Source organism: Saimiri boliviensis, chromosome 1 (assembly GCF_048565385.1).
Source record: "Saimiri boliviensis isolate mSaiBol1 chromosome 1, mSaiBol1.pri, whole genome shotgun sequence".
In the NCBI taxonomy this organism is placed as follows: domain Eukaryota; kingdom Metazoa; phylum Chordata; class Mammalia; order Primates; family Cebidae; genus Saimiri; species Saimiri boliviensis.
Window position 1 is genome coordinate 59076689 of NC_133449.1, and position 24822 is coordinate 59101510.

The 24822-nt window shown below is 39.5% G+C and overlaps 2 protein-coding genes across 2 annotated transcripts; both read right to left on the reverse strand.

Moving 5' to 3' along the window:
• Positions 1–304: 304 nt before the first annotated feature.
• Positions 305–2869, reverse strand: LOC101040082 (lithostathine-1-alpha). The gene is made up of 5 exons (XM_003922551.4): positions 2762–2869; positions 1996–2114; positions 1555–1692; positions 723–834; positions 305–529 (listed from the first exon to the last, which is right to left on the reverse strand). The coding sequence occupies exons 1-5, from the start codon at positions 2820–2822 to the stop codon at positions 462–464; spliced, it is 498 nt and encodes a 165-aa protein (XP_003922600.1). The 5' UTR covers positions 2823–2869; the 3' UTR covers positions 305–461.
• Positions 2870–22166: 19297 nt separating this feature from the next.
• LOC101041164 (lithostathine-1-alpha-like) lies at positions 22167–24822 on the reverse strand. The gene is made up of 5 exons (XM_003922555.2): positions 24759–24822; positions 23695–23813; positions 23262–23399; positions 22444–22555; positions 22167–22234 (listed from the first exon to the last, which is right to left on the reverse strand). The coding sequence occupies exons 1-5, from the start codon at positions 24820–24822 to the stop codon at positions 22167–22169; spliced, it is 501 nt and encodes a 166-aa protein (XP_003922604.1).

The following is a 24822-nucleotide window of genomic DNA, read 5'->3' on the forward strand; positions in this document are numbered from 1 at the left end:
AAAATATTTAAAAAAAAAAAACCCTGTGTAACTTGCTTTTCTGTGATACTACCCTTATTTAAGAGGACTGGAACTGAATGCAAAGTATCTTTGAGATATGCCAGCACGTTGTCATAAGCAAGGCCACATCTGTTCTTAAATACTGAATTCTAATATGCATGACATGTGGATAGAGTTTTTAAAAGTGGATAGGCCAGAGTGAGCTTAATTGTAATCACTGCCATCTCAACTACCCAGGCATCAGCTGTGGAAATAGCAGACACAGTAAGATAGCACTATGGTGAAAACGTGTTTATTTTCATTATCTAGGGTTCCAAAGACTGGGCTGAGTAAAATACTAACATTAACAAGGCAAATTCAGCAGAGAAGAGTGAGTCCACATTGAGTTGGAGAGATGGTCCGGTTTAATTTTTGACTCTGTAGTAATTGCTGGATCAGTTCTAGACATTTTCCAGCTGCCTCTAGCTTTTGAACTTGCAGACAAAGGAGAACGTTTCTTCACAAGGCACATCCTTCCAACTCTTGTATCCTATAAGTCAATGAGAACAGTTAGAGATGAGAGAACAGAAAGAGTGTGACCCTCCTGGCTTTAGGACTCAGTACAAAAAACAAACATCCATTTCCTGGATGAGGAGCTACCTTTCCTCTAACCAGTCCCAGTCCCATCCTTAGAGCTAAGCAGGAGAGAAGAGAAACAGGCAGATGGATTCCCTGCCTCTTACCTGAGCTTGAGGTCAGGCTCACACAGTAGCCAGGATCCGTTCTGCTTGGGGCTCCAATGTCCCAGGATTTGTAGGAGACCAGGGACCCACTGCTCCAGTGCCAGCGGCGGTTCTAGATGGGGAAGATCCAGAACAGAGGCAGTGGTCACTCAGAAATCAATAGAATCACTGGGCCTGTGTGTACACTCAGAAACATGCCAAGACACATGAGAAGAATAAACCTTGTTATCTTGCTGAATATTGTTTCCTTTCCTTTACTTTTGCTCTCAACTTCTTCTTTCTTGGGCTGTCCGACTCACTACCCCTGTTTCACCAAGAAATAAATGTTTCTAATTTGACACAGAGATCCAGAGTAGCTCACTTAAAAAGTGGTTTGTGAATTTCTGTCTTTGAGGCCCATGACCCTCATATCCAGCATAGCATTGGATGACCATTAGTTGTTATTATATTATTTAGATTACTACCAGGTTCCCAAATGCCAGCAGTAGATTCTTTACCATGAGTGAGTGTTCTTTTCTATATAGTCAGCAATCTAGTCTCTCTTACGACACTAGCAATAACAAAATAGGTAAGAAGTTGGTGCATAAAGATGTTTTGTTGACTGTAGACAGGATTAGTTTATTCATGAATACCCAGGACACCTAGGAAATTCATCCTTCCACCTGTATCTCCAAACATCGGCAGTGCACCTGGCTACACAGAACATTATAGGATCTGTAAGCAGACTGATTTCTGTAAAGTGATAAAAGCTGGTACTTAAGAGACCAGAGCTTGAACCTTATTCTTACTTCTCAAACCTGATCATTAGGAGATAAAGAAGGCTGCAGCCTACCTTTTTAGGGTCATGGAGGCCAGTCCAGACATTGAAGTCATTAGTGCCACTCTCCTTAATCAGTGAGGCCACAAAGGCACCTTCTGCCTGAGTGAGCACAGACACCAGGTTGCCCGAATTCATGTTCTGGCAGTAGAGCTGTTGGGGAGGAAAATGGAGCACTCAGTGGAGGTGGAAGTTGTGAGGATATACTGAGTCCTTTAAGAGGATAAATCAGAAAAAGGACACACAGTAATGTCCCTGCTGATGCTGTCATCGACCACCAGCATCTTTGTGCTGGGAATGTGCTGAATAGTGGGATAAAGTAGATTGGAAAGTTTGGAGCTGATGATCGGGTAATGAGGGGTTCAGTCTTATCTCATTGCAGCCACTGAACACACTGGAGAGTGGCAGTTTCCCCACTTCATGAGCCTCCCTTCCCACACTGCCCTCCTCACTCACATCTGCATCAACCCAGGTCTCACGGTCTTCATTAAAGTAGTAGCAATAGGAACGATAGGCATTGGTGCCTTCTGGGCAGCTGATCCGGGCCTGGGGCAATCCTGTCTGGGTCTCTTGGCCTGAAAAAGAAGAAACAATTAAAAGAGGTTCTCAGGGTAAGGTAAAGCCTGGAAAATGAGGTGGAAGCTTCTGAGGTTTCTTTATAGGAACAGAATATAGTCTATTATGAGATGACTGCTCACTTTTGCTCCTGCATCCTGTATCTTCTCCTTTTGGTTTCTTTGATCAGGGCAAACACACAGAATGGATATGCTAAAGAAACATGTCTCCAGTTTCCCTTTTATGTCTGGGACTCAGGCTCTTCTGCCTTGAAGGACTCAGGCTTCTACTTTTCTCAAGCCTGTGTTGGTTTACCTGAACACAAGGCTCTCCTCAGTTATCCACCTCCTTAGTGACTCTACACACAGACATCCCCAAATCCACCATCATGTATAAAGTTAATCAGATTAACTCAGGCCAACTGTGGCAGTGGCTTATAAGGGGTTATTTTAAATTCTAGCTCAAACTCCTTAATGAAATGTGGATGTATGCAAATGTGATGAGATCAGCAATAAAGATCACTAAACACCGCAAAACAATCCTTAATGGTGATTCTGCTCTCTCTCTTTCTCTCTCTCTTTCTCTTTTACACGTAGATCTATATGCTTGGGGATAGAGTGAAGGCTTCAGGGCTAGACAGGGTTGGTTGGTAGAAAAGAGATCTTACCTTGGCTCAGAGACAGGAACATCATGCAGATCAGCATGAAGTATGAGCTGGTCTGAGCCATGCTGAGCTGCAATGAATCTCTTGCTTAAGAGGCAAATCAACAATCTCTATAGGAGAACACAGAGAACAAGGTTCTGAGAGGTGGAGAGCAAAGCATCCATTACCTTCCTTAAAACCTCCTCTCAGAATTTCTGAGACCAGGAAGGTCCTCTGAGACATCCATAGCTTCAAATGCTTCTCTTGAGAGTTTGGGGATTATACAGAGTCGGTAAACAAAAAACAACCCTGGATCCCACTGAGACTTCATTACTGCTAAAATCTCCTGGACAGAAACTCATGTTGTATCTTCCCTAAGATTTTAGATTTACAGTGCATGTCAGAGGCGCCTTCTTCCTGTAATGCCCACTTACCTGTTGGCTGAATCTGAGGTGGCTTCTCAGGCCAAGTAGCTGTAGGAGCTATATATTAGGATCTGAAAGATAAGAACCACATCAATCAAGCAAAAGGGATGGGGTCAAGGAGTGAGTTTCGGGGCGTAGACAGAACATTGATGGTAAGAAATTCTGGCACCAGTAGAAGCCTCTTCCTGGCACACACTGGGAGTGGTCACAAGTCAGGTCCTCTTCCAGCAAATAATTTGGCAAGCTATCTAAGTTCAAGATGGACTTTGCTTTTGCTCAGCAGAAAACAACTGAGGGTTCACATGTCCTCTAGCAATCCAGAGGGGAGCAGAGAAGTGTAGATTTCCTTCTACTACCTGTAAATTTGTAGGTTCCTCTTTTGTGTCAGGCATGGCAAAAAGTTGGGAAGGAATTAACTGATTCCAAATAATTTAAAACAATGTGCTGTGGCATTAAGTGGTTCCTCCACGTCTTTTTCGGCTCACAAACTTCTCAAGATGTACCTCAAGAAGTAGGTTAAATTTATATTTATAAATATTTAACATGTCCAGCAAAGTTTGAGCTAACAAAATACAGATATTGTCGATGTGAGAATTGTAGAGAGTTGATGCCTAAAGAAACTTAAAGTAGCTAGCCATGTGAAGTCAACTGCTTGTTAGTATGAAGTCAGTCATGGTGTGATGAAATTGAATAGTTACCAGAATCATCATAGAATAGTCATTTATAATTCAGGGAATAAGTGCCAATCAGAATGCAAAATTAGGAAGAAAAAACTAACCTGAATATTCACAGAAAGAGAGATGAGTATATGAATTGGGACAAATGGATTAACAAAATATGATAAAATACTAAACAGAATTTAAATAGATTAAGGGAGATACCTATAGTTCAACTTGGACTAGTAACAATACCATAACATTGAATACAAAATTCAGTTGCAGGAAATTACAAGCTTTTTCATAAACTTTATGTATGGTTTTAAAAGACAGATTAATACTAAATTTTATTAATTAGTTCTCATATAGTTTAAAAAATAAAAATCTGACATATAAGAATATATATTACAATTTTTCATAGTATTTGCCTAACAGTTTCTAAGTTTTTTTTTCTCTGTATAAAAACTAATGATGAGCCTGGTGTGACGGCTAAAGCCTGTAATCTTAGCACTTTGGAAGGCTGAGGTAAGAAGATCACTTAAGCCCAGGAATTTAAGGCCAGCCTGGGCAACATAGTGAGACTCCATCTCTCTCTCTCTCTCTCTCTCTCTCTCTCTCTCTCTCCAGATATATATATATATATATATATATATATATATATATATATATATGTCTCCAGGTATGCTCTCTCTCTCTCTCCAGATATATATATATATATATATATATATATATATATATATATATGTCTCCAGGTATGCATATACATGTGCCTGTAGTCTCCACTACTTAGGATGCTGAGGTGGGGTATTGTCTGAGCTCAGAAGGTTGAGGTTGCAGTGAGTTGTGGTTGTGCCACTGCATTCCAGCCTGGGTGATAGAATGGGAAACTGTTTCAAAAAAACAAAAACAAAAAACTATGATATTAAACAAAGATGACAAATGTTAGCATTGTTTATTCTCACTGTCTGGTTCGTATGTGTTTTTAAATTCATCCAATTTATTTCTGCTTTTACAAAAAGAAGTTATGCCTTTTAAAATGATTACAGCCAGAGAATGACTTCTATTTTTCTATAAATATTCTTTTTTCTGTAAATATTCTTCAGTTATCAAAGGATATCGTAACGTAAGAGTCCAGTATACTTGATACCATGACATATTTATCTTGTGAAAATTAAACAGGCAATTAATTTATTTTAATATAAGACAAAAATACTTCAGGGCATAAGATTTTCTTCTCTTTTTTAACTTTTATTTTAAGTAATACAAATGCAAGTTTATTACATAGGTAAACTTGTATCATGAGGGTTTGCTGTACAGATCATTCCATCACCCAGGTACTAAGCATAGTACTCATTAGTTACATTTACTTACCCGCTTCCTCCTCCCACATTCCACCCTCCAAAAGACCTCAGTGTGTGTTGCTCCCCTTTATTTGTTCAACTGTGCTCATCACTTAGCTCCACTTATAAGTGGGAATATACAGTATTTGATTTTCTGTTCCTGTGTTCTTTTGGTAAGAGTAATGGCCTCCAGCACCATTCACGTCCCTGCAAAGGACATTATCTCGTTCTTTTGTATGCATCACTGAATACTCAGAAACACCTACTCTATCAAGACCTCAGTTATTTAATGTATATATTTGAGTATATAGTTGTCAGAGAAGTTGTAAGTTCCTTAAATCCACAACAGATGCTATTTTCCTGTGGATCTCTCCTACTATAATGAGAGCTTTGATTTTGAATTCTAAGCAGAGGGCAAGTGTAGAAGCTCAGAGGCCCTACAGATAGCTCTGACACAAGGAAATTCTGGTATTGGGTCGGGGGAGCCTTCTTCCTGGCACACCCTGGGAGTGGTCACAGATAAGGTCTTCTTTCACAAACAGCTTGTCAAACTGTGCACATCAAAGCAGCAACCAGGTGCCCAGTTCCCATGGCCTTCAGCAGCCCAGGAAGAAGCAGGGACCTTCCAGGAATGGTGGTAATGGGTGTGAAGGGAGGAGCCTGGGAGGAGAGGCAGGGAGTGTGTGAACCTGGAGCAACCCCATCTGTGGGACAAGTGACAAGGGAGGCAGCAAGACAAGATGTGGAGCATCCTGCTTGGGGCAGTGGGGAAAGGGAGGGACACAGTTCATGGCGTGCTAACATCGTTTACCATGGAGTCTCCTCTACTGACGAGGCATGTCCCAAAAGGAACCTGTGGAAAGAGAAACTCCTGTGGAAGAAGCTCAAGGGTTCTGGGGACTGCACCTTACATCTCACTCCGGAAGTAATAAATCAAGTCTAATGCCTCTTCAGGACTGTTGCTAGATACATTGAGGAGAAAGAGGAGGAAGAGAGTGATGATAGTGATGATGCATTCAGCAAAGGCACTCTAAACACTGTTGATTTTCTGCTAAGCACATAATAGTGACGATTAAAGTTTAAACTATAATTCTCTATGTACCTTAAAATATACCCTTTCATGTAATAGTTTAGAATATTTATGTTATATTATTCCATTTGCAAAAACATGTATATTACAATTTTTATGCTCTGAGAAATATTTTACATGTGTTAAACATGTTAACTTTTTAAAAATATCCCTACATATTGGGAGGCTGAGGTGGGTGGGTCACAAGATCAAGAGATCGAGACCATCCTGACCAACATGGTGAAAACCTAATCTCTACTCAAAATACAAAAATTAGCTGGACATGGTGGTGCACACCTGTAGTCCCAGCTACTAGGGAGGCTGAGGCAGGAGGATTGCTTGAACCTGGGAGGCAGAGGTTGCAGTGAGCCAAGATCACACCACTGCACTCCAGCCTGGCGACAGAGCGAGACTCTGTCTCAAGGGGAAAAAAATCCCTACATAGAGAGAGATACCTTAGTCAAAAAAAAAGCTTATCCACAGAAAGTTGGATTAACTTGCCCACAGTCACACATTAGCCACAACATGAGGCATAGCCAGAATTCAGATGCAATGAACCTGACACCAGGGTCTGTGCTCTTTATTTCTCTGTTCTATTGCCCACGCTGCAGAAGTTCTAAAATTCTGACACAACTGGTAAGAATGAAGTTATTGGTAGATGGGATCACATATTGTTCCACTCCCTCTCATAAGGAGACAGGTATTCAGAGAATCTTATTGTCTAGTTTAGACACTAAAATTGGATCTCTAAAGAGAATCACTATCCAACGGTGATCAAACAAAATCCTGAAACTCTAGTCCACTTCCCAGTCTGTGCTTCCTTCTACCACTTTGCCCCTCCTTTCCCTGAGGACTCCAGCAGCTATTTTACTTTGTGGTCATTTTATAAAAGCTTCCCATCCACAACTTCATCTCCACATGAAAGCTGGAGTTATACTGTATCCTCCTCTGAGTGTCTGTAGTCTCTCAAGTTTCCTTAACCACCATCCCACTTCCTCCATTTATTATGCACTTCACAGAGAAACAGAGTCAAACTCAGTTTTGTGAATACCTTGTCTCTACTTCCTAGTCTCTGGGCCAGTTAACTAATTAACTGAGGCTGCTGATGGGGTTTGACTTATTTTTGTGAGACTTCCAAAGAGGAATCGCTCTGTCAAGGACTGTTACCAACTCCCTATTATAAGCCAATGGACTGGAGGGCAAAATTTGCTTTAGGGAAAACTCCAACAACTCTGATCCTTAGCTTCAGAGTGAATTATCTCTGGGAGGAGTAATGGATCCCTGAACCCTAAAACATGAAAAGCTAAACATATAGCCATGGTCGGAGCCATCATCTGTCAAACAACATTGGACTTTTAAAACACACATTGATATTAGCTAAGGGACTATCACAAATGCAAACTGCCCTAAAATCTGAGATTTAAGAATGGAGGTGGAATTTGGGAGCTCAGATTTTATTCCCTCTCATGTGAAAAGATTGTTTCTTCAGAGGAACAATGGCCTGCCTCAAAGATGTGGTAAATCCACAAATCTAAACTGAACCTGTAATGGATGTCTTGCTATGGAATTAGAGAAAATGTAAAAGTGGAAGCCAAATAACCTTAAAAAAATACCAATATGTTAATTGTGATGACTATTAACCAGGGTCCAGATAAATCAAAAAGGAAAACAAAAGAAAGTTATGTGTTCCCTCCAAAACTTTTGTTGAAATTTAATTGCTATCACAATACTACTTCACGTTACCTTAAAGAATTAATTGTGCTATGAGGCCTCTGTTCTCACGGGTGGGATTAATGCCAGTATAAAATGGCCCCCTTCATTTCCTTTTCCTTTTCTTGTCATTCAGTCTTTCACCTTGAGATGACACAGTAAGAAGGCCACTGCAAAGTGCAAGCACTGAGATATTGAACTTAGTCTCTAGAACTGTGAGAAAATAAATTTCTGTCAATTATAAATTCCCCCATCTCGGGTATTTTGTCCTAGTAGCACAATAAAGACTAAAATAGAAATGAGTACCAGAAGTGGTATTCTTACCATAACAAATATCTAAAAATGTGTGTCAGCTTTGGAACTGGTTAATGAACAGAGGCTGGGTGGATTTGAAAGAAGAGGCTATAAAAGTCTACACTGCCATTAAAGGAGAGTGAAGGGCTATTCTGATGAGGGCTCAGAAGAAGGAGAGCTAACAACCAAGCCTAAATCATCTCTGAGATTACTTAAGTAGATGTAAACAGAATGTTGTTAGCAACATAGACACTAGGAGTAATTCTGGTATGGTCTTAGATGGAAACAAGGAGCATGGTATTGCACGATGGAGCAAGGGTCATCCTTTATATAAAGAACTTGGCTGAATTGTCTTTGTGTCCCAGCAATTTGTGAAGGCAGAATTTTAGAATCATGAACTAGGGTATTTGTTAAAAGAAATATCTAAGCAGTAACTTGTTGAGTATGCTGCATGCCTCCTTTGACCTAGTAATAGAAAGAAGCAACTTAAAGCTTATGGATGCTGGGCTTAACACCCAGGTGATGAGTTGATCTGTGCGGCAAATCACAATGACACATGTTTACCTATGTAACAAACCTGCATATCCTGCACATGTACCCTGGAACTTAAAATAATAGTTGATGAAAAAAAAAGAAGACTTAATTTATAAAAGATAAACAAAATATAAATATTTTAAAAAATCTGAGTTGCTTTGTTTTTAAGAAAGAAACGGCAAGTCAACAAGAGAAAACTGAAAATATAGCCAAGTGACCATTTGATAAAGAGATTAGTATGTATAGAAGAAGGCAGCTGCTTCTTCAGCAAGACAATTCATCAAGACAATGGAAGAAGGCACCCAATGGCACCTTATAGATTACTGGTGCTGCTTCTCCCATCACAGGTCCAGAATGCCGATATCTAGGGGATAGAATTACACTGAAACCTGGACCCTGGAAGCCTTTGAGACATTGATGCTCAATGCCTAGAGCTACTTCAAGTCCCTGATGCCTACATTCCTGAACAGCAATTCTTATCATTTCATAAGTGGCTTAAAGGATCTCCGATATGGCTCCAGCCACCACTCCAGAAGGTACAGGATATAAACATTGGCAGTGTCTATGGGGTTCTAATTTTGTAGGCTTACCTTTACAGATTTCAAAAGATGCCTCAGAGAGGCTGAGGGCTCAAACAGATTTGACACAAGGAAAGGATCACCACAGGGTTTATCCACGAGGGCAAATTCTAGTAGAATTTTGGGGTATGGGTTATCACCAAAATGCTAACTGTAGATCCAGCAGTGTGAGATGCCACCTGTAGAGGGCTGCATACAAGAGACTCTAAACTGTGATAGCTACATCCTGGAATGCACCCAGCAAAATCATGGGGGCTCAACCTTCACCCCATTGTATAGAGAAGATTTGACTTGGAGCCAAAGACGATTATTCTCAAACCTCAAGATTTAATGTTGCTTGCTTTGGTGAGATTTGGACTTATTGCAGACTTATTATTTCTTTTTATTTTCTGTTTCTCCCTTTTGGAATGGTACTGTCCATCCTGTGCCTGTCCCATCTCTGCACTACAGAAGCACATAACTTAATTGATTTCATAGCTGGAGAAGAATGTGCATCAGAATGAATCATACTTGAGTTTCATACATACCTGATTTTGATTTTACTTAGATGAGAATCTGGACTTCAGATTTTTAAGAGGATACTGTAATAAGTTAAGACTTTGGGGGCTTTTGGGATGAATTGAAACATTTTGTACCTGAGATATAGATGAGTTTTAGGTTGTCAGAATGCTATAGTTTGAACATTTGTCTTCTCCAAAATTCATGTTGAAATTTAATTGCCCCTTGGACAGTGTTAAGAGGTAGAACTTCTGTGTGGTGATCAGGCGATGAGCGTCCAAAAGAACAATTCCCCCTTTCTGGAACACATACACCACCACCCCCCCACACCCCACAGGTTTGGGGCACTAAGTAAAAGACATTAAATTGCAGGTTGAAGATTGGGTGCTTGATAGCTTACATTTATTCACTTTTTAAGCTTTTCTTGTGGGGCCTCTGTCCTTGGCCATAATCAATGGGTAATTATGTGTTAAAATCAGTAGGCCTGGCACGGTGGCTCATGCCTGTAATCCGAACACTTTGGGAGATCGAGGCGGGCAGATCACGAGGTCCAGAGATTGAGACCATCCTGGCCAACATGATGAAACCCTGTCTCTACTAAAAATACAAAAATTAGTGGGGCATGGTGGCATGCACCTGTAATCCCAGCTACTCAGGAGACTGAGGCAGTAGAATTGCTTGAACCGGGAAGGCGGAGGTTGCAGTGAGCCGAGATTGCGCCACTGCACTCCAGCCTGGAGCCTGGTGACAGAGTGAGACTCTGTCTCAAAAAACAAAACAAAACAAAACAAAAATCAGTCAGGATCCAGTTAGCTGGATGAGTTGCATATGGACATAAGTAGAGAAAAATCAGTGCTTTGGGTAGTTCAGGGAATGACCCTGAAGCTAAACTTCCTGTGTCTGAATCTAGTGTCAACACATAGCAGCTGTTTGGGTTTTTAAAACTTGTATTTTAGGTGCTGGGGTACACATGCAGGTTTGTTATATAGGCACATTGCGTATTGCAAGAGTTTGGTGTACTGACTGATTCATCACCCAGGTAATATGCATAGTACCTGAAAGGGAGATTTTCAACCCTTACTTGCCTTCCACCTTCCATCCTTAAGTAGGTCCTGTGTCTTTTGTTTCCATTCTTTGTGTCCATATATGGTTGATGTTTGGCTCACACTGATAAGTAAGATCATGTAATATTTGATTTTCTATTACTGTGTTAATAGCTGTTTTAATCTTGCAGAAGTTACCTAGTCTTTCTCTTGCCTTCAGTTTTTTTTTTTATGTGTCAAATATGATTCCTAGCAGCACCTCCATTAGCTTTTCATGGAGATTAAATGGTTTCTAATTAGATAAGCATTTAGAATTGTGTCTGGCACAGAGAACATGTGACAAAAATTAATGTTTAAAAATCAGAGGTCTCTTGGGAAGTGGAAGAGGCAAAGTTATAAGTAGATTTCCTTACACCTGCAGAGCATGGCAGGTTGTGGAAAGCCCTTGGTGCATTTGGTACTTGTTCAGCTCCTTTTTTTCCAGTCTAAAGTTGGAAACACGCTATTATTCACATGGATGTCAAGAATTTAAACAAGTGGGAGATCCTTTCTCTCTCTTATGTGTCTAAAATCTCAATTACAAGGACAGAAAGCAAAGAATAGCTCTTGGAAAATGGCAAACAGCACCAGGAATCAGCCATAGCCTTGCAAATTCCTAAGCATTGTTGGAGAGGCTTAGCAGAAAGTTTCCCCACTTAAGGACATATTATCACTAGATTTCCAGGAGACTGCTTTCCATGTACTAGAAGACTGCTAGAGGGAATCTGATGGGAAAGACCTGGAATGAGATTCTTGGAATCTTGTAAAACTGTGTCACAGGAAAAGGACTTGTGATCCAAAGGACAATGAGATAAACCAAGAAGGGATAGGAAATACAGTTTATTATTTAAAAAGGCATCATTTTGGAACAAAGTAGCTGCCAGGTAAATTTTATTACCTTGCAGGTGGAATTTGGTCAGTCACATGTGCAAGCAATAAAGTTAATGACGTCTCAATGTGTTTACAGATATTGATAGCAGTAAAGATTTTTATGGGAATACTGTGTCAATTGTTGACACAGTATTGAACTGAATCTGTTTTATATCATCCTAGTTACAGTATATTTCATTATGTATTTTAAATTATTAAATTTTTTTGTATCTGGAATGTTATTGTTTATTTGAAGTCTTCCTAAAGTAAAGAAGAATTCTCGTATTTAAAAAAAAATTATGCCAGTGGAGCGCAATGACTCATGCCTGTAATTTCAGCACTTTGGGAAGCTGAAGTGGGCAGATCACCTGAGGTCAGGAGTTTGAGATCAGCCTGACCACCATGGAGAAACCCCGTCTCTACTAAAAACAGGTGCATACCTGTAATTCCAGCTACTTGGGAGGCTGAGGCAGGAGAATCTCTTGAACCTGGGAGGCAGAGGTGAGCCGAGATCGTGCCATTGCACTCTAGCTTGGTCAACAAGAGTGAAAACTGTGTCTCACAAAATAACAATAAAAATAAAATATGCTACAATAATTTTTTGTTGTAACTTTTAAACAATTAATTACTTTTTTTTTGCAAGATACATTTATTACGGTACCAAATATACTGGACTCCTACTTACTGTATCCTTTAGTAAGCCTGAAGAATGTGATTGACTCTCTTATTTATAAGAAAAAAGGTATCTTAACATGGCTATAAACTTTTAATACAGCATGACTACTTTTACTAAATGCAGAAATAAGTTAGATTGACCTAACAAATACCTATGAATCTACCATGTAGAATAAATAATGTCAACCTTTGTTATCTTTGTTTAATATTATAGTTTTATTTAAAACATTGTTTAAATAATTATAAATTCTACAGGCAAATGCTACGATACATTTTTCTGTATATTCTGTGTATATGCAACAATGTAGCAAAAATTATCTCACCAAAATCTAACAACTTGATCTTGTAATTCCCAGTCTCAAAAAGTTAGAAAAATAAATTTGTGCTCATTGAAAATTACCCAGTCTCAGGTATTTCATTCTGGTATAGCACCTAAAATGAATGAAGACTAGAAAAATTCCTACCTGGTACCTATCACCTCTTCCTGACATAAGCAAGAATTTACATGATGTGTCAATGTATCACAATAAAGAATATTTTAAGGTCTTATTCACCAGGGTACTTAAATGTAATTACATTTTTATGAATGAGATATTTGCTTTTGTGGAATAAAAACGTTTCTTTTAAACGATAGTTCAAAACTGTGATATTGGCTGTGCTGTCCTTCTTCTATTCCTCTTGTCAGATGCCTGGATGGCTGAAGCATTGGCAGCCTTCTTAGAACATGAAAGAAGCCTATAAGGATTATTTACATGCAAAAGATAATGGTTTAGAAGAGTAAAAAGGACTAGATTAGCTGGTAATTGTGTAACTTTCATACCATGCCTGTACATCTTTCAACATGACATAAATAGGTCTCAATCTTGTTTGGTCATTTTAAATTTTAATTTTGTAGTATTTGTAGCTGAATCATATTCATAACTGAATGAGGTGGACCTTGACTGAAAGGATTCAATCTGCAAGGCTCTGTCTGTAGGGCTCTGCTCACTGACAAGTCATTAGGGAGATTTCTTCAAGTTCTGAGAAGTCAAAAGTTGCTTTCTCCATCAGCAGTTTTTCTTAAGGGAATATTAAAAATCAAAATCAAAATCAAAAACAAAACAAAAAACATTAAGCAAATACATTTTTAAAACGTTGAATTCAGGGCCTACATGTGCAGGTTTGTTACTTGGGCACATCGCATGATGCTGCAATTTGGACTTCTACCCATCCCATCACCCAGATTGTAATCATAGTACCCAACAGGTAGTTTTTCATCTCTTGACCTCCTCCCTCCCTTTCCCCTTTTGGAGTTTCCAGTGTCTATTTATCTCATGTTTATGTTTGCGTGTAACCATTGTTGAGCTCCCATTTATAAATGAGAACATTTGGTATATGTTTTTCTGTTTCTGTGTTAACTTAGGATAATTGCCTCCAGGTGGATTGGATAAAGAAAATGTGGTACAGGTACAAAATAGAAAAAAGTCATAAAAAAGAATAAAAAACATTTTAAATAAATTATCATAATACATTTTGAAACTTAGAGAGGGTAGAATTTCCTAGAAAAGATAACATACTCACTCAAAAAAAAAAAAAAAGAAAAGAAAAGAAAAGAAAACTGAATAGATTCATAGCCATTAAACATAGCAGCATATAATCTATAGAAATTAAGTCAAACTAAATAACCATGCCCATAATATTTTAAAGGGCATAGGACATGAGGTATTTAATAAGCAATCTTATATAGATTAGATAATTCCAATCTTACACAAGCCATCAGCAAAGGCTATAAATGAAGAAATTTCTATACTTCATTTCTTGAATATATTATAACTTTTATACCAGAATGAGATAAAAATATATAGGAAAACAGAGCTAGAAGTCTACATCAATTACAAAATTAGAAGTGAGAGTCCCTCCAAAAATGTCAGGAATTCAAAACAAGCATACATATAGTGTGACAAGTAGATTCTGCATATTCAGGTTGAAAGTTATATTCCTTTAGTAATATAATCTCAGAAGTGACAACCATCACTTTTGCCATATTCTATTTGCATACACTAGTAGGGGGTGCTAAGGACAGGTCTGCCCAGTTCATGCCCACCCCTTCACCCTCTCCAGGACACAAGTATACTGTCCATGGAATCTGAAAATTGCCTGTCCCAGTCCACCATAGATTGGCATGAGAACTCCTCCAGTGGCTGAGGTCAGACCCATCCAACCTGCTGCTATCACCACAACTTTTGCCCACCTGTACATATCAGTGAAGATCTGGGGACTAGCCTACCCAGCCCATTGCAGCCACTGCCAACACCAGTGCAAACTGTATGGGTCTCAGACTCTTACCTCCATCACCGATGGCACACCCACAGCCCAGGGAATTGAAAACAAACCCGTCTGCCTGGCCCATCACTACCATTTATGGCACCTGAGCAAGCCACCTGGAGGCGCAAGAATCAATCTGCCTGGACCTGCTAAAATCTGTGCCATCATATGCCAACCTGGGGCCCAAGAACAGGTATGCTCAGCCCACTATTACCCACCCTGGATTCCAAAGACTAGCCCACTTGACATCTCAATCCCAGAAGAACTTCACCACAGTCTTTGCCAACAACCATATCCTAAGCAATCAAGAAAATCAAACACCACTAACACAACCAAATATATCATACAGACTACATTACTGAATGGACCCAGAATCACTGTTATACTATCCTACTGAAGCAACACCATAGATATATCGTCAGAAAAAAGCTCTCCCCTATGAAGGCAAATTTGAAAAATCGGAAAAACGTGACTGTTACACCCGATGCATAGATAGGAATGTAAGGATACAGAAAACATGAAAATACAAAGAAATATGATACCACCAAAGGAACACAATCCTTCTCTAGCAATAGATTCCAAACAAAAATAAATTTATAAAATTTAGAAAAAATAATTCAAAATATTAATATTAAAGACATCAGCGAGATATGAGAATACTAAAAAGTAATATAAAGAAATAAAAAAAATCAAGATTTAAATGAAAAATTTATAAAAGAGATAGATATAAAAAGGAACCAAACAAAAATTCTGGAATAGAACAACTCATTGAATTAAATAACAAATTACTTGCAAAAATTTAATAGCAGACTACCAGGTCAAGCAGAATAAAGAATTTCAGAACTTAAAGACAAGTCTTTTCAAATCAAACCAAAATAAAGAAATAAGAATATAAAAGAATGAGCAAAGCCTAGGTAATATATGGGATACCACAGTGATCAAATATTCAAAATTTTGATGTCTAAGAAGTTGAAGAGAAAATGAAAGAGTTGGAAAACCAATATACTGAAATAATAGATTAAAACTTCCCAAGCCTTACAAGATATTTAGACATCAAAATACAGGAAGCTCAGAGATCCCCAAATGGACACAGTTTATGGCACATTATAATCCAACTGTCAGAAGGTACAGACAAAGAGAATTCTGAAGACAGCAAGAGAAAAGCATTTAGTCACTTATAAAGTCACCCTTTTTATACTAGTGGATTTCTTAGAAGAAACCTTTATAGTCAGAAGAGAATGGGAAGGTATATTCAGAGTGCTGAAAGAAGAAACAAACTGCCTGCCAAGGATCCTGTACTTAGCAAAGTTACCCTGCATAAATGAAAGAAATAATGTCTTTCTCACACAGACCAAAGTTAAAGGGTTTCACTACACTGGTCCTTCAAGAAATGCTTTAGGAAGTCCTGTACCCAAAAGTGAATGAACAATATCTACCATCATGAAAACATAATAATATCAAAACCACTGGTAAGAAAACACACAAGGAAGAGAAAAGACTCTAAAGTTATCACTACAGAAAAACCCCAAACCACAATGATTTACAATGAAGAGGAAAAAAGAAACAAAAGATGTGCAAAACAATCAGAAATCAATTAATAAAATGAGAGCAATAAGTGTTCAAATATCAATACAAACTTTGAATGTAAAAAGAGTATGCTTTCCACTTAAAAAGCTGGCTGAATGGATTTTTAGAAAAATAACTCCACTGTATCCTAACTATAATAAATTCATCTCACCTGTAAAAACACTGAAAGTAAAGAAATAGAAAAAGAAATTCCATGCAAATGTAAACCAAAAGCAAGCAGGAATAGCTACATTTATATCAGATGAAACAGACTTTAAATCTAGAACAGTAAAAAGGGACAAAGATGTTAATTATATAATGATAAAAGGATTAATTCAGCAAGAGGATAAAACAATTCTAAACATAAATACATCCAGCATCAAAGTACCAAAATACATAAAACAAATAATATTAGATTTAAAGGGACAGAGAGAGATTCCAATAGAAGAACAGTCAGGAATTTCGAGAATTAGATAGATAATCCAGAAAGAAAATTTACAAAGAAACATTGGATTTAAACTGTGTGGTCAACCAAATGGACCTACCACACATACAGAACATTTCATCTAACAGTTACAGAATTCACATTCTTCTCATAAACACATGGAACATTATTCAGGATAGATCAAATGTTAGAATACAAAACTAAGTCTCAACTAATGTTAAAAAATCAAAATTATATCAAGCATTTTCTTAGACCACAGTGAAATTCAACTAGAAGTCAATAACAAGATTTGAAAATTTTACTTTGGAAACTGTACAAATGCATGGAAATTAAAAAGCATGCACTTGAATGACCATGGAGTTGAGGAATGAATTAATAAGAAAATCAAAAAATACCTTGAAACAAGTGAAAATGGAAACGCAACATACCAAAACCTATGGAATACAACAAAAGCAGTGCTAAAAGGGAAGTTTGTAGCAATAAATGCCTACATCAGACAAATAAAACAATTGTAAATAAACAATCTAATGATGCACCTTAAGGAACTAGAAAAATAAGAACAAATCAAACCACAAATAAGTCAAAGAAAGTATATACTAAAGATCATAGCTTAAGTAAATAAAATGGTGACTAAAAACAGACAAAGAATCAGAAAAACATAATATTATGTTTTATTGCATTTTAGGTTTTGGGGTACATGTGAAGAACATGCAAGATTGTTGCATAGGTACACACATAGTAGTGTGATTTGCTGCCTTCCTCCCCCTCACCTATATCTGTCATTTCTCCCCATGCTATCTCTCCCCACCTTCCCATCCCTCCGTCCCTCCCCCATTTCCCCCCAACAGACCCCAGTGTGTAGTGCTCCCCTCCCCATTTCCATGTGTTCTCATTGTTCAACACTCACCTATGAGTGAGAGCATGTGGTGTTCGATATTCTGCCCTTGTGTCAGTTTGCTGAGAATGATGGTTTCCAGGTTCATCCATGTGCCTACAAAGGACATGAACTCATCGTTTTTTATGGCTGTGTAATATTCCATGGTGTATATGTACCACATTTTCCCTGTCCAGTCTATCATCGATGGACATTTGGGTTGGTTCCAGGTCTTTGCTATTGTAAACAGTGCTGCAATGAACATTCGTGTGCATGTGTCCTTATAGTAGAACGATTTATAACCCTTTAGATATATGCCCAGTAATGGGATTGCTGGGTCAAATGGGATTTCTATTTTCAGGTCGTTGAGGAATCGCCACACTGTCTTCCACAATGGTTGAACTAATTTACACTCCCACCAACAGTGTAAAAGTGTTCCTATTTCTCCACATCCTCTCCAGCATCTGTTGTCTCCAGATTTTTTAATGATCGCCATTCTAACTGGCATGAGATGGTATCTCAATGTAGTTTTGATTTGCATTTCTCTAATGACCAGTGATGATGAGCATTTTTTCATATGTTTGTTGGCCTCCTGTATGTCTTATTTTGTAAAGTGTCTGTTCATATCCTTCACCCACTTTTGAATGGGCTTGTTTTTTTCTTGTAGATCTGTTTTAGTTCTTTGTAAATTCTGTATATCAGCCCCTTGTCAGATGGGTAGATGAATGTTATTTTTAAAATGATAAAATTAATAAAATATTTTCTCTCTTTTATTCTTGGTTACTCTAAACTAACCAAGAATAAAAGAGAGAAAATAAAAATAAACAAAATCAGAATGGAAAAGACATTACAATTGATACCACACAAGTTAAGAAAGATCATCAGAAGCTATTACGAACAAATATACCCTAACAAATTGTAATACCTAGAGGAGGTAGACAATTCCACATACAACCCTACCAAAATTGAAACAGGAAGAAATAGAAAACCTGAATAAACCAGTGATGAGTAATAAAATTGAATCAGTAATAAATAGTCTCCCAGCAAAGGAAAGTCTAGGAACAGATTCTGAATTCTACCAAACATTCAGAAGAGAACACCAATTATCTTTAAAGTATTCCAAAAATTTGAAGAGGAGAGAATTCTCCCTGACTCTTTCTATGAGGCCAGCAGTGAAGACTCCTCCAAAGACTGAGAAGTGACCGTTATACACACCTATCATGATCTCATTTTTGACAAAGGTGTCAAGAACATACACTAGGGAAAAGACAGTCTCTTCAATAAATGGTGCTGGGAAAATGGGATATCTATATGCAGAAGAATGAAATTAAATCCCTGTCTCTGGCCACATACAAAAATTAAATGGATTAAAGACTTAAATCAAAGACCTCAAGCTATGAAACCACTACAAAAACAAACAAACAAACATTGGGAAAAATCTCTAGGACACAGGTCTGGGCAAAAACTTTTTGAGTAATATCGCAAAAGCATAGGCAACCAAAGTGAAATGGACAAATGGAATCACATCAAGTTCAAAACCTTTTGCACAGCAAAGGAAACAATTTACTTCAGGGTGGCAAGTTTCCCCAAGCCCTTGGCAGGTCCAGATGTGCCATCCGGTAGCAGGGATGAGCGTTAGAAACATTAGAAGTCTACCTGATACTCTATTGTACTGTGGATAAGCTGGCATTCAGACCAAAAGATACCATCTTTTACATTCTTCTCTACTCTTTCCAAAGGCAGAGGAGCCTACCCCTGTAGCCACTGCCATCACAGGCCACGGGGAGGGAGTATTGCATTCTACTCAATGTTCCCTTAAGGCCCAAGGACTCTTAAATCAGCTTATGGTGAATGCTGCCTGGCCTGGAACTCACCCTTCAGGGAAGTAGGCTACTCTCTGGCCCAGGGCAGGTTCAGACGTTCAGAGTCAATTCCTGGAATCGATTAAATCAAGGAGTCTAACAGCTCACTTGGTGCTCTACCCCTGTGTGGTTGTGCTGGTACCTAAGGTGCAAGACAAAGTCCACCTTAATTTTCCCTGTGCTCTTCTCAAGCAAAAGGAATGTCACCTTATAGCCATCACAGCTGGTAATGTGCTGAGTCTCCCGTGAAGTGGGCAATTCTCAGAGGCTCACCCAACTCCCTTGACTTAGTACCTGGGCATCACTGCTGGTTATTCAGTCCCAAGGGCTCTTTGGTTGGCAGATGATGAATGCTTCCAGGCCTGGGCCCTTCCCTTCAAGGCAACAGGTTGTCTAGAAATGTGTGTGCGTCTAGAAATATAGGCAAGGAGGTAAGGCTTGGAACAGGAACCTCATGACTCCTGCCATTTTGCTATCCTACTGTGGCTGAGCTGGTATCCAAGATTCAAGACAAAGTCCTCCCCACTCTTCAGTCTCTTCTCTCCAAGTAGAAAGAAAGGGTCTGTTTTGAAGCCACAAGCTTTGCAGGCTGGAGTTAGGGAGAGAGGTGATGCCAGCACTCCCTTAGCCACTACAGTTGGTGATTCTGTAGATCTCATTCCGCCCCCCACCCACTGTCCACTGGGGCCAGTTCAGCACTAGGACTCGCCTTGCCCATGAGTTGCAGTCCCTGTGGCCTAGACTGCCTTGCAAGTTTATTTAAAGAACAGAGTACTTTAGCCTGTGGTGGTGACATGTGCAGAAATTCAAGTTCCAATTACTGGGATTGGAAATTCCCCTCTGACTGGGGCTGCTTTAAATCCTCCATATGTGGGCAGATTTCAGCTGAGGATAAACCAAAAATAAAATTCTAAGCCTTCCAACCATCTGAACGAAGACCTCCTCTTGGCAACGACATTCCAAGGCTGACCGGAGGGACTGGTTCAGGCCATGATCGTGGGCAGGGGTCAGACATGCTTCATTATACCCTATCCCTTTTGCAATTACTGACAGAATAGAGTCCTTAAGTTTGATGTGAAGCATTTACAATCTATTCTCTCTGAAGCCTGATGCCTGGAAGCTTCATCTGCATGGTAAAACTTTGTTTTCCACAACCTGTTTTCAATATAACCCAGACATTACTTTCTATTGATTCCAGGTCTTATTAGATAATAACAACTTTTTCAACCAATTTCCATTAGAAAAATTTTAAATCAATCTATGAAGTACCATCCCCATCACCCTCAGCTTCCAGTTGTCCTGCCCTTCCAGACTGAACCAATGTTTGTACATCTTACATGTATTTGACTGATGTCTCATGTGTCTCTAATATGTATAAATTAAGCTGTACCCAACCACCTGGGGCACATGTTCTGAGGATCTCCTGAGGGCTGTGTCACAGGCTGTTAGTCACTTATATTTGGCTCAGAATAAATCTTTTCAAATATTCTACAGTTTGACTCTTTTCATACACGTGAGTTTGGTCTGGTTTTCCTTCAGCCTGTAATAGGACAGTGCTGAGTTTGATGCTTCGCAATTGCTGTACTTTCCCTCTCATAAGCACTCAGAGATGCTCTCTGCACCACACTGCTGCTGCTGTAGGTGGGAAAGGGCTGGCGTCAGCGATTCAAGACTGTTCTATCTTTTCAGTGCCTCTTTCAGTGATTCAGAGTTAAATCCAGGAACTGTGAGGGCTCATCTGACTTTTGGTTCTTATAAAGGGTTTTTTTCTGAGTAGATAGTTGTTAAATTGGTGTCCCTGCAGCAGGGGGACAATTGGTGGAGACTTCTATTCCTCCATCTTGCTCTGCCTCTCAGAAAATTCCCTACAAAATTAATCTGTGGAAGTCCTAAAACAGTACTTCAGAATTTGAATGTATTTGGCAATGGGATCTTTAATTAGGTAATTAATATGCCTGAAGATTTTTATTTATCTAATTTATCATTTATTTATTCATTTATCCAAGTAGCACCATTTAACAAACCTTCCTCATCTTCCAACTTCTAGTTATTGTACCACTAATGGAGACCTCTTTCTATGTGTGACAATTCTTCCTAAATTATCACTTCAGTTATGAATTCAACTTGCATATTTGAGAATAGATGTGGACTCCTCAGACCCTAATTATGTAAATCCTTTCATAGTACCAAATATTCCAGCCATCTCTAGATCAACAATCCAGTTATTTCTTTAGCTCAAACTAGGTCCATGGTACCATGTGAGATATGGCTGAAATCTTTACCTTTTATCTTGTCATAAGCAAGGAGATCACATGTTTGGAAGTGCAACAGGCATGATATACAAATGAGGCTTTAAGAAGGAACCAGTAAAAAGCAAACTCTGAAATGTTACAATCACTCCAACCCCAACCATTCAGACACAGGCTGTGGAATGAACAAATGCAAAAGACAGAACAGTGGGGAAAACATGTTTATTTTTATTACTTCAGGATCCGGTGACTGAGAGATGGGTAAGGTACTGAAGGTTATCGATGCAAAGTCAACAGAGAAGTGAGGGTTTGAATTGAGTTGGCGCGATGGTCCAGTTTAATTTTTGACTCCGTAGTAAATTGCAGGACCAGTTCTATGTGTCCATTTTCCAGTGCTTCTAGTTTTTGAACTTGCAGACAAAGGAAAGCTTTTCCTCACAAGACACATCCTTCCATCCCTTGAATCCTACAACACAATGAGAAGAGTCAGAATGAGGGGTTTGAAAGGAGTGTGGCCCCTCTCTGGATCTAGGACTCAGGAAAAGGAACAAGGAAAAACACTTCACCGTTTCCTGGAGGATGATCTCATCTCATCTCTACCCTAGTTCCTATGTTCATCCCCAGAGCTAAGCAGGAGGGAATGGTGAACAGATGGATGGCTTCTCTGCCTCTTACCTGAACTTGAAGTCAGGCTCGCACAGTAGCCAGGATTGATACTACTTGGGGATCCAGTGACCCAGGATTTGTAGGAGACGAGGGAACCATTGCTCCAGCACCAGTGGCGGATCTGGATGGAGAAAGGCCAGAGCAGGAAAAGAGGTGACTTGGAAAAAGAAACACCTGGCCTAGGCATATACTCAGTAACAGGCCAAACATAAAGCAAGAATAAACATTTTTTTTTCCCATGAATAGAACATCTTTTCCTCTGCTTTTGCTCTAAGTGTCTCCTTTCCTGGAATGTCCAATTCTCTCCCACAAAATAATAAATGTCCTGAAGTTGATACCAAAAAAATAAAAGCTCATTATAGAACGTGGTTTCTTAATTTTCTCTCCTGAGACCCCTGACCCTCATATTCACCATATCACTGGTTGCCCATTAGTTGTCGGTATATTGTTTAATATAATACGAGGCTCCCAAATGCCATCAGTTGATTGTCCTCCGCTAGTCTCTTTTTACATATACTCTACAAAGAAATATTGTTCAAGACAGACAATAATAAGTAAGAGGTGGTATATAAAGATGCTTTCCTAGAAGTAGTAGAATGAGCTTATGTGTAAACGAATGCCCAGAACACTTGGGATATCCAGGTTCCATTCATCTCTCCAACCACCTGCACTGAATCTCACTGCCTCATATGTAATAGAATCTATAAAGACATCCCTTTTATTAAAAATAATAAAGGATAAAAGCTGTTTCTAGCGTTCCCTAAACTTGGACCTCCTCTTTCTTATCAAAATTGATAATCGAGAGATAAAATAGGCGGTAGACTGACCTTTTTGGGGTCATAGAGGCCAATCCAGATACTGCCGACATCAGTGCTGCTTTCCTTAATCAGTGAGGCCACGAAGGCGTCCTCGGCCTTGGTGAGCACAGACACCAGGTTGCCTGAATTCATGTTCCGGCAGTAGAGCTGTTGGAGAGGAAAATGGAGCACTCAGTGGAGGAGGAAAGTGTGAAGGATATATTGAGCCCTTATAGAAGATTGACAGCTAAAAGACAGCATAGAAATGTCCCTGATGATGCTGTCACTGACCACCAGCATCTCTGTGCTGAATGATGGGATAAAGTAGATTGAAACGTTTTGGGCTGATGATTGGATGAGGAAGGGATTAGTCTTATCTCATATCAGCCACTGAACACACTGGAGAGTGGCAGCTTTGCCTTCTTTCATGAGCCTCCCTTCCCACACTGCTCTCCTCACTCGCATCTGCATCAACCCAAGTCTCAAGGTCTTCATTAAAGTAGTAGCAGTAAGATCCATAGGCATTGGTGCCTTCTGGGCAGCTGATCCAGGCCTGGGGCAACTCTGTTTGGACCTCTTGGCCTTAAACAGAAGGAAAAATTAAGAAAGACCCTCAGAGCAGGGCAAAGGCTGGATGGTGAGGTATGAGCTTCTGAAGTTCCTATATAGGAACAGAAAGATGACGCTGGGTGCGGTGGCTCAAGCCTGTAATCCCAGCACTTTGGGAGGCCGAGGTGGGTGGATCACGAGGTCAAGAGATCGAGACTATCCTGGTCAACATGGTAAAACCCCGTCTCTACTAAAAATACAAAAAACTAGCTGGGCGTGGTGGCGCGTGCCTGTAATCCCAGCTACTTAGGAGGCTGAGGCAGGAGAATTGCCTGAGCCCAGGAGGCGGAGGTTGCGGTGAGCCGAGATCGCGCCATTGCACTCCAGCCTGGGTAACAAGAGCGAAATTCCATCTCAAAAAAAAAAAAAAAAAAAAAAAAAGATGTAGTTAGTAGGTCATGGATGGATGATTGGTCACTTCTGCCCTCCTGCACCCTACCTCTTCTTTCTCAAGATGTCTTTACTTAAGACAAGAGCTCAAAATTAATAGGGTAATGAAATGTATCCTTATTGTCCCTTTTACTTCTGAGGCTCAGGCTTTTTCTGTCTTAAAGGCTTCTGCTTTTCTCAAGCCTGTCTGATTTCTCTACACACAAAGCTCCTCTCAGTTGCCCATTCCACAAATGACTGTCTACATACAGACACCCCCAAGCACCCATCATGAATAGAGCTAATATGATAAACCAGTGCCAACTGCACTGGTCACTGATAAAGGCTCAAGCTAAGTTCCATCTCTAACTCTCCGCTGTGGTGAGTAAGTTTGTGAGTGGAATGAGCTCAGAAATAAAGATCACTGAACAACACAAAACAACCCCTGATGTTGACTCTGCTTTTTCCCAAGTGAACCCATATGCATGAGGATGGAGTGAAAGCTTCAGGGTTGGGGTTGCAGGAGGTGTGAGGAAAAAAAAGTCTCACCTTGGCTCAGAGTCAGGAACATCAGGCAGGAGATCAGCATGAAGCATATGTTGGTCTGAGCCAT

What these genes read in the sequence shown, in the direction of transcription:
- LOC101041164 (XM_003922555.2), bottom strand. Translation starts at nt 24,822, where the DNA reads ATGGCTCAGACCAACATATGCTTCATGCTGATCTCCTGCCTGATGTTC. An exon ending in GTTCCTGACTCTGAGCCAAG is followed by an intron (nt 23,814 to 24,758) that starts GTGAGACTTTTT and finishes CTTCTGTTTAAG; the next exon opens with GCCAAGAGGTCCAAACAGAG. An exon ending in GAGCCTGACTTCAAGTTCAG is followed by an intron (nt 22,235 to 22,443) that starts GTAAGAGGCAGA and finishes ATTGTGTTGTAG; the next exon opens with GATTCAAGGGATGGAAGGAT.
- LOC101040082 (XM_003922551.4), bottom strand. Translation starts at nt 2,822, where the DNA reads ATGGCTCAGACCAGCTCATACTTCATGCTGATCTGCATGATGTTCCTG. An exon ending in GTTCCTGTCTCTGAGCCAAG is followed by an intron (nt 2,115 to 2,761) that starts GTAAGATCTCTT and finishes CTTCTTTTTCAG; the next exon opens with GCCAAGAGACCCAGACAGGA. An exon ending in GAGCCTGACCTCAAGCTCAG is followed by an intron (nt 530 to 722) that starts GTAAGAGGCAGG and finishes ATTGACTTATAG; the next exon opens with GATACAAGAGTTGGAAGGAT.